General features: G+C 39.2%; 1 protein-coding gene and 1 non-coding gene across 3 annotated transcripts; one reads left to right on the top strand and one right to left on the bottom strand.

The window, feature by feature from the left end:
• The first annotated feature begins 341 nt into the window (after positions 1-341).
• On the top strand, positions 342-413 carry trnaq-uug (transfer RNA glutamine (anticodon UUG)). Its single transcript has one exon. It is a non-coding gene; the product is annotated as a tRNA-Gln (tRNA).
• A 620-nt stretch (positions 414-1,033) lies between these two features.
• On the bottom strand, positions 1,034-19,429 carry calcrl2 (calcitonin receptor-like 2). Of its 2 annotated transcripts, none has more exons than XM_067527316.1 (13): positions 19,271-19,429; positions 11,548-11,612; positions 11,287-11,428; positions 9,568-9,675; positions 8,834-8,946; positions 8,203-8,294; positions 7,893-8,022; positions 7,262-7,415; positions 5,902-5,962; positions 5,519-5,585; positions 3,524-3,742; positions 3,052-3,093; positions 1,034-2,821 (listed from the first exon to the last, which is right to left on the bottom strand). In XM_067527316.1, the coding sequence occupies exons 2-13, from the start codon at positions 11,599-11,601 to the stop codon at positions 2,537-2,539; spliced, it is 1,467 nt and encodes a 488-aa protein (XP_067383417.1). In that variant the 5' UTR covers positions 11,602-11,612; positions 19,271-19,429; the 3' UTR covers positions 1,034-2,536. The 2 variants fall into 2 exon arrangements, with proteins under 2 accessions (XP_067383417.1, XP_067383418.1); XM_067527317.1 differs by lacking the exon at positions 19,271-19,429 and adding an exon at positions 12,984-13,004.
• Between the last annotated feature and the right edge of the window lie 1,443 nt (positions 19,430-20,872).

The following is a 20,872-nucleotide window of genomic DNA, read 5'->3' as shown; positions in this document are numbered from 1 at the left end:
CGCGCAGGTTAAAAATTGTTAACGTGTTCAGTGTCAACATTGGTTATTTAACGTCACGCTTATGTGTCTTGAACTCAGCCAGCTGGCAAACATTGTTGACATTCGAGTCGCTTCACTTCTAACCACCAAGCGGCACCAGCGCTGCGTATTAGCCAGCGTTAAATTAGCGTTAGCCTTCAGCAAGCTAATGCTATTGTCAGGTTCATTGTCATCGTGACGTTAGGCCACTTCGCTTAAAGTGAATAGCTAGAGTTTAAACAATAAAAATGAAGTCAAACAACGAATTGCAGCGGTGTCTGTTACGTCTCTTAAGTCGACGAGCCAACATAGCGCTACCATCTGGTCCCATGGTGTAATGGTTAGCACTCTGGACTTTGAATCCAGCGATCCGAGTTCAAATCTCGGTGGGACCTCATCCCTTTTTGTCTGGCATGGGACAATTTAAGAATAACTCCACTCTAATTTTATTTTAGCAAAACAGCAGCCACGTCAGTAGCCACACTTCAGAGCTTCAGAGAATCCCACGATGGTAAGTTTACTGAACTTACCTATTGCCAACCCTTCTCTTCCCCGCAAGACTTCAGAAAACTTCTGCCCTCATTCCATTACCCCGGTGTTCACGTGCTTTCCTTAATCGGAGCAATAATTCAGTGTAAAATATCATTTACCAGATCAAGCTGAAGCTAACTGTATATGTGTGAGGTCCAAAAAACAGTATTTCATCCTGTACTGTGCTTAAAAGTACAAGCACTTCAAAACAGTACAGTACCTATGCTGTAGTGCAGTAGAATGTCATTTATCAGGGTAAATATATAATCACACTGCGGCACATGTGAAATAACTCCACTAAAAATACAACTAAATTGATTATCAATTGAAATGAATATCACCAGTTTAGGTTCAAACAACTTTATTTCCTCACACAAATGGCAGTGTTAATATATATATATATATATATATATATATATATATATATATATATATATATATATATATATATATATACACACACACACACACACACAGTAGAGTCTTTTGACGTTTTATTGGAATGTTTCTCGAATTACCTTTGAAAATATGTCACTGACAGGCAATTTCTTTACCGGGCAGCACTGGCAGAGGTGCACAGGGGTAAGTTGAGAATCACTGCATCTTTAACAGAGCCTTTCATTATGTATATTTTGTAAATGGACACAACAGTGGTGTATTTCCCATGCATCAGTGTACCCTGCTGTATCCACACGCATGGCATGTGTGGAATAAAAAAGGTGCTGAATCAGTCCAGTGGCAGTAAAATATAGTGTGTTAGATTAATGCAAAATTAATACAGCAAAACAGACACTTTGAACAGCCACAAGACTAATAAAAATACTAAAGACTATACTAACATGAAAAGGAACATCAGTGCAGTGTTCTATGTACACAGTGTAAGAATTAGGTGGATCTAGAACTGACCTAGATTTCATAAGAAAGAAAACTTTTTATTCCTTAAGATATGTACTCTAATGTGGCACAGTTTTGTTGCTTTTGCAAAAGCTATACTTATCACAAACATTTCAAAATGTAACTTGAATGAGTAGCCCGTTGAGCCTTATTATAGATTAAGATCTTTTGTCTTATGTGATTAAACCAAGTGAAGATGGTGGACATATTAAGTGGGAGAAGCATATGTGCACACACTCAACACCCTCTTTACAGCCCACTGTACACTATGTGTGTATACTAAAATCCCACAACCCTCAGCTTCATGAAAATTCAGCCGGACAGACATTTTTTGCTTCACTCCAGAGCTCCATTATGTATTTACCAGTTACTGTCGTGCACTTAAAGCTTAGCTCCCATTTTGAATTAGAAGGGTTGCAACTCGTGTTTGTTGGAGAAATAATGTAGCTCCAGGAGGTGCACCACTTTCATTTGGATCAGGCTTAAGTATGCGCCATGCACATTGCCAGTGCTTTATTTCTCACTCAACACGAGCTATGTTTGTGAACTATGAAAGTCAGAAGCCCTTTCAATACATTCCAAATTAAAATGGAGTCTCTTTATTTGGCATAAAAGTATGTTCATTAATTCAGAAAACTAAAGATTGGTGTGAGCAACTGAGCTGCCCATAAACATTCAGAATTCAGAGGCTTCATAAGGCAGCAGATTAACACTCACCTCGGCATTAGTGATATCAAAATCGTACTTTACAAATTTGCACCTTTCTCCATTCTGCGGGATGTACACAACAATAAGAAAAAAATAAACAATGATTAAAATACATAAGTGGATTTCATTTTATCAACAGAACACTTGCATACAAAAGCCACTGCCATATGTAGATTACAGGATGACACCATAATATAAAGGATTTTTTTTTTTTTTGTCAGTTCATACGAGTCCAAAAAGTGGAGCTGCTCTTGTAAAAATGTGTGCATGAACATATAATTACAGATAATTACATACACCCTCTTTGATTTCTGTCTTTTTGTGTCTATGTATATATGAGTGTTTGTGTTTGGCACCACAACTATCATCTCCATGCGTTATATAGTCAGATGTCAGTGGTCTCCAGCTTGCTGAGCATGTGCACTACCCCGTTGCTGTTATGCCGTCCGTTGGCTTTTGACTGCAACTTGGTCAGGAAGTTGCTGTTTTCATTTTGCTCAGAAGGCACAGTTGCAGGTTGCTCCAAGCTGATGGTGGCGCGGCTGGTTTCTGTGATGGAAGAGTTGGTGTGGTAGCTGAAGTGGCTATTGGAGATGCGCGTTTGTCCCCAACTGGTTTTAATCCAGGCACATTTCCACTCAGCCCACTTCCTCCGTACTGCTGTTTGGGCCTGGGCATCAACAATGACAGTCAAGTGAGTATTTCAATGAAATGTATTTACTAAGGTAATTTCATTAGATTTTCGCTTTGCCTTTATAGTTTGTCTACTTGTACATAGTTTGACCGACTTTACATGTGGTACCATGTACAGTATATACACACTTTTACATAATCTGGGTCAAATAATTTAAAATAGTTTACATTAGCTTTGTAACATGCAACAGGACAATTCCAACGTACCTCAGCATTGCAGAAACAGAATATTATTGCCACCAGCAATCCCTACAAAGTAATGTGAGATAAATTAATTAGATGAATTTGATTATCCTCATTTTTTAAATTTATTTCAAAAACATGGACCATGGATGTGGTCTAACTGCTGTAAATTTTAAACTATCATTGGATTCAGCTGAATGTCCACCTTCCAAAAGGAAGTCATCAGATAGAGCTCTACTGCAAGAGCAGAGAGTGGCTCCGTTGTGCTTTGGAGTGTAGTGAAAATAGTTCAATGTGCTCTTTAGTTGGATGATGTTGCTCAATTAACATAGGCTTAATGGCCAAACAGCTTCAGCTGGGTTTGGAAAAGGATCTCATGGTCCTAAGAAAAACGTGCAGTTTAGTGTAAAATGAGCTACACGTAACTTTACCATAGGAGTTTGTTAAATGATGTCTTTCAAACCCCGATGTGCAGGTTATTCTTTAATAACACTACCTGGAAGTGGTAGAAAACGTTAACAAAGAAATCAAAGATGCCACTGGCGATGTATCCCTCTGGCCTCCAGGGAAGCATGATGAAGTGGACTCCAAGCAGAGGCACGAGGATGAGTGTCGCTCTCACTGCTTTCATGTAGGTCATGGACTCAGCGCAGTGGGTTTCCTTCAGCTTGGTGATCAGAACTCGGAGAATGTTGAGCAGAAAGAAAAGGTTCACCTGGATGGATTGATGATAAGTGAATGAACGAGGCAGCGATACAAATCTTTGTAATGCTACAATACGTCCCAATCCGATACTAAATATCCAATATTCAGTTTCACTTCCTTTCATTTGAGAAAGTAAAGGTTCAAGGCACTTCCAAAACTGACCTATGCTTTCTATGGTCCCTGAATCCCTCAATAACACAATGACAATCTGCTCAGTCTACTTTTATAATAACCTCCACACACATATGCAAGTGAGACCTTCTTAAAATGAAAAGACAGGAAATATCTGATTTCTGAGTTATTGTTGTTTACGATTTTCAGGATGTCACGAAGATGCCATTGATTTGCTGGAGACAAATGGAACTTCTGTGAGAGACTGCATGTGTGCGACATGGAGGTGTCATTGGCCATCACTTCTCTAAAGAACTTCTTGGTGTGAGCTGTGCTGCACACACACTGTAGCTGCTTTTTACGATTCCTACTCAAGGAAGCATTCTTTTGGATGTTGTGGCCAAATTTCACTCCCTGACCTACATCCATTCCCTTGAACATGAAAAACCACAAGAAGCTGTTGACTTAGTTCCTTTAAAGCCAGCATGATTTGTCCATCGCTGTCCCTAAATGAACCCTTCACTTGTTCGGTCCACTCCAGCTCAGTGAGGGCGAGACTGGCTGTAGTTGAGTGAGCTAGTGGGTGAATAAAGAGAGGGAGCTGCATTAACAAGGACAAAGCAGTAAATCTAAAATATGAAAGGTTATTACCTGCTTGTATCACTGCGGTTGTGTTTTAAATACAAATAAACATGTTTATTCAAAGGATTTTGTGTAAGTCCAACTAAAGCACACGTGGATGGATACACATCTGTTGCTTTTTATCATTAGTCATCATTAGTATTAGCTCTAACATTTTGTATTGTATTTGGAATTGTATTTGTCTCTTAGTGTGAATTTTTTGTAGATCTGTCACCCCTTAAGCGACAGCCGCTGCTTCAAGACATACTTGAATGACATGAATTGAAATCCATGTTGCTTAAACGTTTCATCACAGAGGTGGACCTCTTTAGGGCTTTAAACATGGCAAAGGCTAAGAGGTACAAATGAAGATGTCATGTTAAAGCAATTTAAATTAATTAGTTACCACAGTTAATTGACATTTCTGCACTAAAATATGCAGATCCAATCTAAAAAATGTCCCCTGAGCCACGAATCACAAAGAGTTTAAAACAATAAATGTCCAAACAAACTAACCATGACAAGAACAAAAGTGTATGACTGTAAATTTATATCCCCTGATAATTGTTACTGCAACCCCAAACAAAACCGGCGAGATCCAGGCTTCAACCCAGGCTTCAACCCATTGACAGTTTTCCGATTACCTCCTTTCCTGTTACTCTGCATGGATTTTATAGTGGGTTTTACCTTGGCAGTTGAAGGTAAACAGCTTTCTAACCAAATATGCCCCCGTCTACAACCATTGCAAAGTTAGTCAAGTGACATAAAAGCATCACGACTAAAATAGTCAAAGGTGCTTTCACATCCAATTAGCACAATCAGTACTTATCAGTACTCTGTGGTACTTTACTCATGAGGAACACACTGCATTGATGGCAGAACACTGGAAAGTGATGGACTGCCAGTAGTTGGGTTTATACTTGGATCTGTATCACTGTGTGCAGTTACATAAGAGGTTTGAGGTAAAAGCAAACTACTGTTCAGTAATGGTCTTATATAAGGGAAGAGGCTACTTTTTATGTAGAAATGTAAATAATATACTTTAATTACTCACAATTAGTGCAGCATGAATAGGCCCATGGGTGATGAAGACCAGGTTGGTGTTTGAGCTGATCCAACACCTGAAACAAAGAAGTAAGGAAGCTGAAATTCCTGACATCGTTTCAGTGATCTTTCATAGTGACCAGAAGGGCTTAGTGAAAGCCTGAATAATTCATTGTTAGCACTAGACTTAATGAACAAAAGCGTCACAGAAATTCCACCTGATGAAGCAAATTCATAACATGTTTAAAGTGATTAAAAAAAGACTCAAAGAAGTTTACAGGAAGGATGTGAGTGAGGAATCCAAGTCTGTAAAACTGCAACTGTATTGTTCCTAATCTGGTCTTGAGCTTAAGTACAATAATAACAATAATAATATTGATAGCAACATTTTACTTGTCATTAAAGTAGAGCCCACGAGCCACAGCATATGTGATGGCAGGAACGATGGGGAACCCTTAGAATAAAGAAGAAACACACCGAAATATCAGACTGACATCCTTCTCCACATACCACACTTGTTGCATCACAATAGGAAGGTAACAAAATTGACCTACGAGCACCTGGGTTACTTATTAATGAATTCATATTTCCAAAACCCACGTTTACATTTTGTTACCTTACTTTGACGTTAATTAAATTGATATAATGTGTTAGATTGGTTTAGTTGTTTTCAGTCAGAGTCAAATTAGCTGTTTTCAGTCTTTACACTAATCTACATTAACTGGCTTGGTTTAGACTGTAGTTTCATACTGCTTGCATGGACGTGAGAGCTATATTCACATCATCCATTACCAATAATTAATCCATTAAGTGTCATATCAAATACTGTGTATTGTCAATATTTCCTCTCTATGATAAAAAAGCATTGATTCATGATATTGACTATACAGCTGCAAGACCAAATCTTCATTAATGTGGACATCCTACACGAGGCTACAAAGAAGTGGATTGTCAAGTTCACTTCTTGAAAGAGTTTGAGGAAGAGTCTAATTCCAAAAACTAAGCTACTTATGTCATTTGGAAATAGTCTGGCAACAAATCAGAAGGGAATCAAATATCCACGGTTTTCAAGTTACGTCAGAGACCTGAACCAACAATTGCCCTGAATTTGTTTCCATCACCTTAAACACAGAGAGCACCAATAGAAGGATATGGCAGATGACGCTTATAATCCAGAAATGTTTGTCAGCATCTTCAAATAAAGAACAATAGCTTGAACTATATACTAAGTTTAAAGTAAATGTAGGACATCCTGCCATACCAAATGTGCTTCACAATAGGAACGCTACACCATGCCGACATAAAAAGATGCAATTCTACACGAGACATAAGAGAATCCATTACTGATGGAGAAGTGCTGGTTGAAAGCAGCTTCACAGACTGGTTGACTATAAGCCTAGGTGACAGTCTCTTATAAAAACGACACTAATCTAAGCACAAGTACATCCAGCCGAAAAAAAGAAAAAAAAAACAAGAAAAAAAAGAAAGCATCACTGAAACATTTTAACCTACAAATTGTAACTGTGAAGCAACTGTGTTATTGCATTTGCTTCATATTTAGCAGATGATTCTATTCTAACACAATCAGCATATCCTCATGCATTATTATATTCTGATGCTGCCTCGATTTAAATCTTCCTGACCACCTGCAATTATACTTTACAGACGTATGTAATTATTAATACAAAAGTAACCATGACATGGGTGATGGTTACACTGACACACCCAAAACAAAGGTTTAGAAGTGACTCACCCCATCCCAGGATGTAGTACCAGAAGAGCTGTTGCTCCCCAACAAAGACTGCCACTATGATGAGTGTGTGGAGGTATATGCCTTCACACAGCATCCAGAAGTAGTTGGATATGGATGCATACTGGGTCAGGACAACCAGGATCTTACAGCTCACCTGGAGGACAGGAAATGGTGAAACTTTACTTGAAATATGTCATGATTTTCAACTACAATTACAAACAAGGGCAGCACGGTGGGGGAGTGGTTTCTGTGTGGAGTTTGTATGTTCTACCTGTGCTTGTGTGGTTTTTCCTCCAGGTATTCGCACAGTATTCGCACAAAGACATGCATGCTAGGTTTATTTGTGACCCTAAATTGCCCGGGTGTGAATATGAGAGCGAATGGTTCAGTGTCTGTTTCTCTTTGTTGGCCCTGAGATGGACTGGAGACCTAGTCCAGGTTGTACGCTGCCTCTCACCTAATACTAGCTAGAATAGGCTCTGGCTCCCTATGACCCTGAACAGGATGAGTGGTTTAATATAATGGATGGATGGATGGATGAAATAACAAACAAAAAAGCTCCCACACAGTAAATTAGACAACTGAACAGAAATGTGTTGCTGTAATGAGATCACATATAAGAGTGGCTCACAGGGTTGCTGTCATCCTTAACTTGGTTCATGGTGGATGTTGTTGAGAGGAACAGTATAGTAACAATGGAGTTAAAGATGAAAGAGAGGAACATGTTCTTGTGCAGGGAGATTCTCTGGCAGCTGAGACTCCTAAAGATAAAGAGACAAAAAAAAAGTTAGTAGTAAAATTAGTAAAAAGCTCTATTGTAATATTGTGTAATAATAATAATAATTTTGATGAAACTGTAATATAAAAGGTCAACTCCGTTGCCATTTGTTGAACTTCATTTTTACAGAAAATTTTAGCAACAAAAATGTCTCTTGACTCACTTGAAGTAAGAGAAGATGATCAGACAGATGATCAGGGAGATAATAGATACACCGTGACCCACTACGGCGATGTAGTAGAGACTTAAGGCAAACTGCAGGAAAAAAGTGGTTATTATGATAAATAGTGATAATTTGACTACACAATAGCTAGATTTTAAATTAATGATGTAACACAGGAAAGTAAGTACAGCGTTTGTCTCTATACAACAATTTGAACAATGCACTTTCATCAACTCGCTCAGCTGCAACTTCGGCTAAGCGTGGTGGACCCGTGCAGCTTCGTAGCTGCAGTTTACCGTCTCCAGTGTTCATGGCAGTTTAGAGCATGTGAGTCAGCGAGTCCACGATGCAGTTTGCCCTCAGTTTGTGTTGTCATGCTCAGCTGTCCGAGCATGTGTGGCCTCTGACTGTCAGACATCAACATGTGTCATAAACCCTGCTGGTGTTATGTCCTGCCGTCGGTTCACATTACACTTTCACACCACGACAAAACTAGTTCAGTGCTGCATTTTCATCCTGCTTGTTTGTTTTTTGGTTCTCACTTGTTGAAAGACACTGGATCAAATATTCCAAACATATTTAAACCTTTGAAATCCTCTAACACACAAGAGATTATTTGCACCGTGTCTACCTTCAATTTCTCCTTATTGTAGGCCGTACATTGGGTGTAGTTAGTCCAGACTCGGTGGCTTTCTGGGTGGTGGAACCACTGTCCATCAGGATTACACACTTTGGTAACCTTCTCTGTTAAAGACAACATTACATTTTACACAAGCATGTTTAATCCACAGTCCAAGACAAGCATGTTAGGTTAATTGGTGACTCTAAATGGTTGTATGTCCATGTGTGTCTTTCTCTATCAGCCCTTAAATAAACTGGCGACCTGTCCAGGCTGTACCCTGCCATTTGCCCGATAACAGCTGAGGTCATCTCCAGCACCTCTTTAATTCACCTCTTTAATCCATCAGTGTGAGACAAAGAGCAAAGAATGTCACTTTGCCTTTGGTTCCCTTATTCACTGCAGTTCAATGACACAAAAAAAGGTCCCTTCCCAAAACACAATTGTAGTTTCTCATAGTCCGTAATCCACAAATTTATGAGTTAAGGTCACACATAAATTCTAGACATTCTTTTAGAAGAAACAACACAAACTGTAAAATGAGAAATGAGAAAGTCAAAATATAATAGTTTTAAGGAGAAGTTCAGTTCCCTCATAGTCTATACCCATGTAGGAGGATGCAAACATACCCCTAATCTTACTACTGCAGATTCAGCTTGTACAGAGGTTCTTTGATCATCAGAACAAGTCAAGTAACGTACAAAAGTAGTAATAGTCAAACAATAAGAATTATAAAGAGGCCTCACCACCAGGGTCAAAGTCTGTAAAATATTCAGGGCAGGTCTGTGTGACAGTGCCTGGAAAGGTATCGCCCCAGCACAGCCAGCCGTCCCATGTACGGTTACAGTAGGTACCTACAGAGGGCAGCATGGAAAAGAAGGTGAACTTGTGGAACCTGCAGACACTAGATCATAAGAGATCCACATGTTTGTCTGCGAGGCGACAATAATAGCACAAACAATTAGATTTAAGGCTAATATAGTCGACTACAACCCTAAACAGATGAGAGCTCAACGACTAGTGTGGAACCATCTAATTTGAAAGCATCTAGTTTCAAATGAATGTACGTATAAGCGAGGCGCCTATTTCTTTCTTTTTGTTTTGGATGTTTTTGTCGGCGGTGGTGTTTTTTCTTCTCAGCCATTGAGGCTACAGCATCGTTGCTCATGCCAAGCGCCCAGCTCTCCTTTAATATTAAACAAATAAAGCTTAAAATGTATTAAGTCAGTTACAAAGGAAAAGAACGGTACTCAACTCTGTGAGCAAGATTTTCAGATTAAGTGGAGCTTGTCTTAGTAGACTTAGTAAATCTATTAGACCACGTCAGGGTTGAAACATTATTAATTTATGTACTGCATAAAAACATAAGAGGTTTCCATTACGTTTGCAATGGAAGTTAGAGAAAAAACAACGCAGCCATCATTGCACTCTATCATAGGGTATCATTAACTTTGTAATGAGTCTGTGCTGTTAATGGCTCACGTGTCAACAGAGAATCATAAACGTAGAGAACTTTACATTTTTAATAGTATTATGCATTATACTATGTATTCAACATAAATGATGTGTTATGTTTACATAAACTATGTGTCTAAATGCAGCTAGCTCGCACACCGATGGTCAACAATAGACGGAAACCAGGTTGCACATCGCCATGCTGGGAAATGGAGAACAAAATAACATTTCAAAGGCAGTAAAGCACTGAGGGGGGGTAGCAGGCATTAGGAAAAAGACAAAGGGCAAATTTCCTGTCTTTTAGACTCGCTTCCTCACTTCTCTCAGTGTGTGCACACTGGAAACTGGTCATAGGCGACAATTGCAGTATGTAGATCTCTATAAGGTGTTATGAAAAGCCCTTAATTTAGCACATGCATTATTTAATATTTTTAGAGGTGTTTTTTTTTTTTATTAACAACCTAGACCTACACTGTATGCGCTGACCTACACTTACAAGGTAACAGCCGGCATTCTCAGATTTACACACTGCCGAGATCATTTTGGAAACGCTTGGATTCAAGCTAAAATGTCTTCAACAACATCAAATATGCAATTTTGGAAATACTATGAACCGAATGACTGCAAATCTACATAATGAGATAAATTAATTCTTGTCCTAAAAGAGTTAATTAATTCTTCTCAAGTAAATGTTTTTCATCCTTTTTATCTCATGGGTCCTGGCATGACTCTAGTTTATAAATTAGAGTGCACAGAATTGATGGCGAGGCTTTCTGAGAGAAGAGAAAATGCACTGGTTTTAAAAAGGATTTCCTATAGTTAATGGCTGTGGAAACATGTGCAAAGAAAGAGATTTCTTTACGGCTGCATCAGCAAGATGTTGTGTTTAACGCTATCTGCCATCCGCCAGACGCAACACATGTACAGTAAATACCGTCAGGAAGACGTAAGTTCCAGATGGAGGACTGTTACCAGGTTAACAGAACAACAGGTCAATAACACCTTTGTACCTTCCTCTTTATGTGGTGGGTCATGGATTATCTTGAGGTAACATTCAAACTGTGCTGCCAGGATGTGCAGTCTGGACTTTCCCATTAGGGTGGATATGTCACTGAAATTCTCCGTGAACCCCAGATCCTCAGTCTGGGACACCTGGGGAGTGTAGTCACAAAGAAATACAGATGCAGCATTTACAGAGACCTTTACTTCATGTTCCTCTTGATATGATCAGTTCTCCTTAGAACTGTGCATCTGTAGCAAGTTGTACTTACGTCTGTGCCCAGCACCAGTGCAAATGCCAGTGGCAGCGTTAGGGTCCTCCACATCTCTCTAAAAGCTAAACAGAAAGGACACTATTAGTTTTTATGCCAATTCACAATATATAGTGATTATGTATGAAATGTATTTTAAAAATGTGGTTCTTGAAAAGGGATCTGAGACCATCAAGTACAATAGACAGCAACAGACTGGAATAATCTGCATAAACAAAATATTGCAGTTGTATTTTAAATTCAAATGTATCTGCGAGTGGATCATTTCACAAGCACACTTGTGTTTATTTGTACACAGGGGGTGTTTTGTCATCTATCAGGACAGGAAGTTCATTCTTCAGCAGCCATTACTCTACACTGTCCACTCAGGGTCAGAGAAACAGATTGTTTATTATTATTTTTGAGGGAAAGAGCAGCAAGTTCCCTTTAGCGTTTCCTCTGGAAAGAGCCACACAAGGGTCAAGGAAAAGCTCGGCATAAGTGGGAATAGAAGACAGATGATCGTGGCAAAGCTGTAACACATAATGCAACATGATCTGCTTTATTGATTTATGTAGGAGAAAACTGCCTACAGTGTGTTTCATTGATTGGACATCATGACCAACATGTTTTCTTTAGCTTTTCTCTTGATTCGTACTGGGGATGCAATAACAATAGTCATGCTGTTGTCAATCAAAATGGCAGATGCCAACCAACTCTCTAACCTTCCCTGTCATAGTCCCAACATTCAAAGTCCCTGCTGTCAATCCTCTCTGCCTATTAACACACCGTCCTCCTCTCCTTCTTCGACCAACAGTAGCCCAAATTCCACTGGCACCCTGTAGGTTAACAGCACCGGTGGCGGTTGCTGTCAACCCGGGACCCATCCGATGTGGTATGCAAGTCAGATTCGGCTTAACATTTTATAAAAATGTGACCATTCCTAACTGTTAAATGGTAAATGTTATTACAGAGAAAATTCAGGCTGAGAAACTCTTCTCAGAGAAGCGAAAGCTTTTTTAAAGTTGAGATACAAGAAAGAGCGATGGAGACATAAAATAGAAAGAATTGTAGGACAAAGACTAAAACATTCTTGGAAAACTTTACACGTGTAACACTTTAAATTGGCCACTGGCGCAGTTTAAAGTGACACCCCAAAACAACTATAAACCTTTTTTACAACTGATTTTCCTATCAGGGCATTGTAAATACAAGGACACACACTTGCATTTTATAATATCTTGGCATGCTCACTGTATGCTGCTGACAGGAACATACAATCCATCTGTGAACTGGAGCCAGGTAGTTTGGTTTGTCCTTGTTTTTTTTTTTTGGCAACAATAGAGCTTGAAAGACTGTTTTTAGCCAATTACTTTCTCCAGGGTCACAACTTCTCGATTTTAATCAGGGCGGTGGAGAAATTCAAACGTTATTTTTAAAATATCTTACTTACTTACTCTCACTGCTACTCTTTGACAGTCTTTTCCTTCCAACCAGTCTCCTTTTATTTCCCAGTCTACACTATAATATGTCACGATTTGTCACAGTCTGTCTCACATCGAGTCTGTGTGTATCCATTATGCTGCCCAACCTCATCAGGATTCGAGGAGATTGTGCTGGTCGTCAACTCTGGAAAGTAATGAGGATAAGAACACCAAATCACCTGCATATCAATGATTTTGGTGAAATGGCTTAAGAAAAACTTTACGAGAGCTCTCTCTGTCCTCTGTAGCCTTTGGATTATGTGACAGGTGTAATAGTTGCCTGCCTCCTGCCTGCTTCCACCGGTTCTTCCACCTGACTCTGCTCCAATTCAGCTCTAGTGGCCTCAGTCCTTTGAGAAACCTGTGTCGTTTGACTTCTCACCAGTTTCACAGTGTTTTCTAGTTTCACCTGACATGTCATTGCCTATTACCTGGAACCTCAGGTTCCAGCTTGGAAAACCTGCAACTTTATTCTGATAATTTGGATATCTTGGATTTTTATTTTAACACAACGAACAACTGAGATGGCTCTGAATAACAACTGATGACCTGTGTTCATTATTAAAAGTAATTTCCCATTGAAGTCAATGAGTAAACCATGTATAGGACTATATCATATAAAGGCGACTCAAACTCATAATGATAGAAGAAAGCAATTTAATTATTAAATCCCTTTAATTAGAAAAATATGAACCTGCCTATCAAACTACACAATGCGTCAGCAGTCTGCTGAGGTGTGATGACAACTGAAAGACCTGCAGCAGCAGCAGTATCTCTTGGCAACCAAAGCACTCAAGGTAAATGGTGTTTGTAATGAACGTGTCTTTTGTATGTATGACTCACACACCTTCCAACATAAGGCAATAAAAACACACAGTCTAGAACAATAGTTTTGAAAGCATAGACAAATGCACAAAAATGACGCCAAGCTGTATTTTATTGACATTTTATGTGCTAGACCAACACAAAGTGGCACATAATTGTGAAGTGAAAGGAAAATGATAAATGGTTTTCAAAATTTTTTACAAGTAAATATCTGAAAGGGGTGGTGTGCATTTGTATTCAGCCCCCCGGAGTCAGTAGGCTTTGTAGAGCCACATTTAGGAGTTTCTTGGACAGTTTTGATTAGCCTGAGGAGAGGCACACATGTCAGAAAACCAGGAGACAAACTCAGAGGTTTAATGTCAGCGCTTTAGTCACTAAACATTTTTTCTGCAAATAAAAATGATCCCTGATGACTTGTTGATAAGAAACCTGTTCTAAATAAGAAAAAAGAGGCTTCAATGTATAACATTTGTTGCCATATTTACTGATTATTTTGTCTGTTCAAAGCAGGAACTGCATTTGTCAGTAGCTCAACCCGAGACACTCTAGGACATACTTCGACACAGACTATCCACTCCCAGCAACAGACAACAAAGAACAAGGAAAAACTATATCAATATTTTAGAAGGAGCTTTCCTGGCAATGCTGCAGTTATTCTTTCAGAAGCCAGGAGTCAGAAGCACAGTACACTGTATGTAGATGGGAGAGGCAGAATTGATTTACATAGCCAAATATGACTTTCAGTGAGGAAAAGTGAAAGTATCCTGATCTTCTGAGGTAACTCATGGAAAAAATTTTGAGCAAATTGGATGATGACTTGTCATCTATATTTAGTTGTTTACACTAGGATCTGATTGATTCCAGATTCATACTGCTCTCATGGGGTCATGTGTCGAGTGTCATCAAATGACCCCAACAAATATTGTTGTTTTGCTGTACCGGATTTAGTTTTAATGGTCCCTGCACCCCAGGAAATTAGCTACAGATGCTGCTGTGACGTAAAATGGAATTTTATCCTGACCCCACATAGTCGTGATTGACCTAAAAATATAAATTGAAACTAAACTTGCGATTTTGCAAGGTGTAATACTAGATGTTAGCTTCAAGGAAAGGTTCAGTTGTCCAATTAAGAAGTAATTGGAAGCAACTGCTTTAGGGACGTACTGTGCTTAATTTCAGAAGATTCTCAAATTCTGTCACAAAAAAATCCTTCTGTCAACAAAAAAACTTTTTAAAAGATTTTATAAATAGTTTCAGGATAAATCGATGACCCTTTACAATAAGACTCAAAGGAACAGTTGGAGAGTGTTGTACTGCTGAGGGTAGTGTTTGACACGGATAAGATACAGTAAATCAGCAGAAACACAACACCAGGAAAAACCAGATGGAGCAATTATTCCTGATGTGGTTGAGAGAAAGAAAGCGTGGGCTTAACTTTCATGGACAAGTCATGCCTATCCCCTTTATTACTACTGACAGCGAAACAGTGAAATGACTGACAAACAAAAACCCCCAACAGCCATTCCTGACTGGAAATTTGCTGCATGTCAGCTCTGAGTGCTGCATTAATTATTCTTTACATTTTTGAATAGGCTGTTGATATGATTTCAAAGAGGGGGATATGAAAACTGCTTGTTTTGGCTTTCCAACAGTTCAAAAGCAAAAGCTATTCAGTTTACTCCCAAACCACCAGATATTTGGGTTCTGACGTTGTTATCTTTTTGGCTTGAAATATGATGGTATATGGAATATGGTAATCTACATAATGAGCTCAGGGCTAGATGATGTGATGATCTTCCCTTTTACATTGTTCTCATCTACTTTAAGCTTCTGCATTAACACGGTGTTCAGTTCTCCACAATAAGCTGCTCTAGCTGACATACACTGGCTCTTAGAAGTGCAAGAGCTCTCTCTTGTAACTATCCATGGACCATAAAAGTATCATTGTGCATCTGCCCACATATTATTCCTACTTAGAGAAAGGATGATGGTTGAGGAAGATGCTATTATCCTGCAACCACTTCCTCCCTTCTCTCCCCTCTCCACTTTTAACTAGCACACCAGGTTAAAAATAAGCCATTGTTACAAATAAAGAGACATGGAAGGGACTTCCACAGTAAGAGGACCCAGCAAACAACCTCACAGCCCTCTATAATATGAAAATCGCTGCTAATCTATGAAAATGGTAGCTTATTGGTACAGAATTGAAAAAGAGAAGATTTTTCTTGGCGGGAGGAGGGAGAAGTTTACAGATGTATAGATAGAAGACGACTGGCTGTCACCATCATGCCAAGCAGCAAGGGATGAATGGACAATATGCTGGAGATTAATGCTCGAACCCCGCTTTACTCTCCTATCTTTGCACACCGGGCAAGTCAATGCATACAAAGGGCACATGTTGGAAATGAATGAGAACGGTGGAGGAAGCTACTGTGGCTGAGCATGAAATTGAAGTGAGTTGTAATAGTCACACATGTTGTGCATTAAGTGACTGCAATGTACAAATACTAACAATACAGATGGATTGGTTCTTCTCTTGGTGAACACAATTCACATTATACTCGACCATGTGTCTTTGCCGGTACTTTGAAAGTCAACAGGAATAAAGAATGAAATCTGTGTGCTCTTTAAGTATGTAGCACCGTGAGAGTCAAAAACCAGGCAACACACAAGATCCTGTTATGCAATAACCACAAGGAGGTTCAATTACAGGTCAAACAGGGTACTCAAACCTGCAGGCAAGGGTTGACTGAATCAGACGGGGGTGCACTGCTCCCAGTCCAGCATTGAAGAGGCTTACATATCTGTAACACGAGTTCATCTGCAGACAATGCTGCATTTTTGGACATCGCTTGTTTGGTTTTGGGGCTCTGTTCTGGTCGCTGTGTCTTTTCTCCCCCGTTGTCAGTATTAGTTGGCTTAAGTTCTGTGGAAGGAGGGCTCTTCAAAATGTCCGGCCCTGTAAATCACTTACAAAAGCCAGCACACCAGCAGCACAGGGATTTACAGCAACATAGCTGCCTATGTATGAGTGATTATGGACTTGGTTATTTTCCCATAGCTGGACCTTAAAATAGCTGCTCCAACTTGGACCTGTGCCATGTGGTGTCTTTTTATTTTTTATTTGCACAAGACAGAACAAGGCAGTTTACAGAAAGGGGAAGAGAAGCATTGCTCCCTAGACACTATGGTCAAGTCATGGTATAATCAAGTCCCCATCTCTGTAACTCATCTGTCCAACCAAACGCAATCCTAGACAGCTGACTGTTGATGCCTTCGGCTTTGGCAAGGGAGAAGAATACGAAGACCACTGTGACCTCCCCTACATATCAATCAGTGTGGGAACCAGCACGCCCTCACAAAGTTCTCAGATATAATCATCCTGACACCACGTTCACCACCAAAGCTATACCCTGATTATTTCCTTTATACTTCACTTCATCTCACTGCGGCCTTTTCTTAGTTTTCTCTGGAGAATAAACAAAGTCTGTCCTGCTTGACTTGATGGTTCCCACTGTTAAAAGACTTGCATCGCTTAAAGGAGCATTTTACAGCACTGAAGCATAAAAATAAACAGATTGAGTTGGTGTTGTCTATGAATGCCACTCACAAGCATGTGAGGTTTGGCTTTATATTCTTTAAACAATTGGAATATATTTACTCTACAATTACCTACAGAATCTAGCAAAATTAAATATTTGCCACTCTGACTATACGACCCCTACCCCCTGCACCTATAATTTACATACAGAATGCAACCCTGACGTGTCAGTTATCTCCCACTGAGCCTAAAATAGATGCAAGTTTTTTTTGCAGGTACTTGGAGGGGGATTTGTTGCCTTGTTTGTGTTATGAAAGGGGGGAGGACTGGAGTTGGGGGGTTGGGACCAAAGTATAAATACATTGATAACAGTCTGGAGTGGGCAGGCTGTTCCAGTCAAAGACATACAGAGATACTGGTGGGATGGGAGTGACTATTTGGTCAGACATTCTGAGTCATTCGGAGGTCTTTAAAGTAAAGATTTGGGATTGATGTCTTAGATTAGAGAAATACAATTGGCAACACTAGTGAGGGGAGCGGGTGAGGGATATTCCTGAAGACACTCAAGTCAAAGTGAGCTAATTATAAACAGAAAGACACACAACAAACATGGAAACAGCCTCTGCTGATCAAGAAAAGATGCCCTGGAAATTTTGATGAGGCAAGTAAAAGGCTGAGGATGGTTTTCTGTTTACTCAGAGAGACAATAACGGAACATACATACATACACGCACATTGGTCTCCTTTTCTTTGAGAGCCCGTCACTGCAAGTGACATGAGACTACATGTATGGAAAGAGCAACAACAACAAGTCTGTGCGCTTTTCTGGTGAATGCTGATGTGGATGTAAAATCGAATGAAAATCACCCAGGACGAATGCAAATTCCTATAGATTTGTATTTCTCTTCCTTCATGCACCTGACAAGACAGCAGATACATCACTTAAGTAAAAGTATAAACCTAACACACTAGAGACACTTCATTACATCTAAAAACTCTGCATGCGACAGCACATGCCCTCTGGTAACATATTGTTAAATTAATGTATCAGTGCAAAAGCACCATTTAAATTTCGGATCTGCTTGAATGTGCAGCTAGTTTTAACTACTTATGTGCCATCCATTCCAACCAACTTGGGGGCTAAATATAAATCTGGCAGGTTGTGTCATAATTATTGTAAGGGAGAAAAAAAAAATCTAATCTCTTCTGCAAAGTTTTTATTCTTTGTTCCTTTTTCTAAGCCTTGCTTTCCGTGGAATCCTGGATGAATTTTACTTCCTCTGGCTTTAAAGAATGACTTAAAATAAACCATGTGAGATGTTGAGAGATAGATGTGGGGAAGTAAAATTAGAGTACCTGCTGCTGAAACGTTAAGTAGAGGTGATGCATCAAAAAGAAATAGTCAAGTAAACTGTACAGTAGTTACAGTAGGTAAAGTACTTGAAGCTGAGCTTTTGTAAATGTCTGAATCACTGTCAACCATCTTTACTCGGCATGTGCCGCATTAACAGATAATCACAGTATTCCATTCTGTTCATGTGCTAGGTAAAACTGAAACTGTAGAAGGAGACAAAAAGTCAGCTCCAGGTGTGACCTTCCCTCAACCTGCTTTTACCCTCAGTAATAAATGGTTTATAACTCCATACTGTGTACTGTATATTTCTGTTGAGTCTTGAAGTTATTAATGTTGCACTTAAAATATTTCACCCAACCTTTCCTAAGTTTTCTTTGCACTTTTAGAGTTTTTCTTATCAATGGGATAAAACTGGGTTACACCCGAAGTTGTATGGACACATTTCATACGGCCCCATTCAAGTGAATCCCCATAAAACTCACATAAATAAGTCTGAGCTTGGCTGCTCCAAGGATCTGGAAGCGGGAATCTGCGACTTACCTTTTCTCTGTCAGAGCTGTCAAACTGATTTCTCGTCCAAGTATCCACACGCTTGCATGATCCGTGCAGACAAGTGTCTCATGCTTCCCCTCTGTCAACACTGACCAACCACTGCCACTCTCCAGCAGTCAAGCAGGGCACAATACCAGAGACTCCCCTTCCTGTTACCCCTTTCAAAATAAAACCAATGTTTTAACACTCTGTTTGAGGATTAATGTAGCTATTAATTGCAATGTACGACGTTGTTTTTAATCCGCACATGATTTTTAGTCAAACATAGTTACTGGTACTTTTTCCTCAATTTTACCAAATCTACATGAGCCTGCGGTCTACAGCAGAACGTGACACTATCGATAGCAGAAAACTATAATGGCAAACACAATGCATTTCTGCTGTAAGCGTTACAGGCTGGAACACACAAAGGAAATTGTTAACATTTTCATCAAACATAAATTAGTAAGCAGTCAGTATGGAGAGTGTAAAGTCTACAGTAGCCACCTGTGGGTTAAAGCACAACAATGCCATCTGCTGTCCGTGTTTCATCCGTTCATTCAAATATTAAATTCAATCTGGGGGCATTTTTTGGAACTGAAGTTTAAGGCATTTTTTTAGGGAATTAAAAAGAGCGCTTGTTGTAATGGAGGGAAACCAAATTAGTTTATCAGTTATTATAAGAGATCAAATGCAAGGACTAGCATTTGGAAATTTTAAGGGTTTCACTGGTGAAATATTTGTTGTGCTAGAAATATATGTATATATACTTTCTTTTTTCTCCAATTGACTATTTAAGTTGCTAAGTTTCATACAGCGACATTTAGTGGTCACAACTGATCACAGCAGCCTCATTGCTAATTATTGTGGGAAAAATAACAGAATAACGAGACACAACGAGATGAGTGTCATATAGGCAGCATTTACATTTTTATTCAGGAAATTATTGTTACATTTAAGTTGCTAAGTTTCATACAGCGACATTTAGTGGTCACAACTGATCACAGCAGCCTCATTGCTAATTATTGTGGGAAAAATAACAGAATAACGAGACACAACGAGATGAGTGTCATATAGGCAGCATTTACATTTTTATTCAGGAAATTATTGTTACACAGAGTAATAGATGTTTGAGGAAAGAAGTAAGAACATGTCAGGACACAATTTCACTAGACCACACAAAAACATTTCAACTTACGTTTTAAGTGATTTGGATGTATTTGCACCGACTCCATCAACATTTCAACTTTCACTAGTCAAGCGATAAATTAAAATGACTATAATAGAATATTTTAATGTCAGTGCTGTGAAATGCTGGAAGCAGAATAGACTCAAAAACGAATACGTAGAGGGGAGTCAACAGATGGGAACCACATCCTAAGCTGTTCCACATTCTCTAAGAGGCAAAGAAAAGGGTCTTTTTATGCGTAGAAAAGAACAGAATCCAAGATGTGGTTGTACAATTGTGAGATGCCGAGACGAGAGATTTAAGATAGATCCAGACCACGCGCTCCTTTGCCTTTGTGAGACTTTATTGTATGATTATTAGTTTTAGAAGGTTGCAACGTACTCAAATGCATCAGCGTGTTTACTAATCACCCATTGGCCCAT

Source organism: Channa argus, chromosome 13, assembly GCF_033026475.1.
Source record: "Channa argus isolate prfri chromosome 13, Channa argus male v1.0, whole genome shotgun sequence".
NCBI lineage: Eukaryota > Metazoa > Chordata > Actinopteri > Anabantiformes > Channidae > Channa > Channa argus.
Note: the sequence above shows the minus strand (reverse complement) of the source record. Positions and strands in the feature narration are given on the sequence as shown.

Bases quoted from the DNA above. Each gene is read 5' to 3' on its own strand.
- calcrl2 (XM_067527316.1), bottom strand. From the start codon at position 11,601: ATGTGGAGGACCCTAACGCTGCCACTGGCATTTGCACTGGTGCTGGGC. The intron at 5,586-5,901 runs GTAAAATGTTGC...TCTTTGTTTCAG, and splicing joins GGGCTCTACTTTAATGACAA to GTGTTGGATCAGCTCAAACA. The intron at 3,743-5,518 runs GTGAGTAATTAA...CAATCCATCCAG, and splicing joins CTATTCATGCTGCACTAATT to GTGAACCTTTTCTTTCTGCT.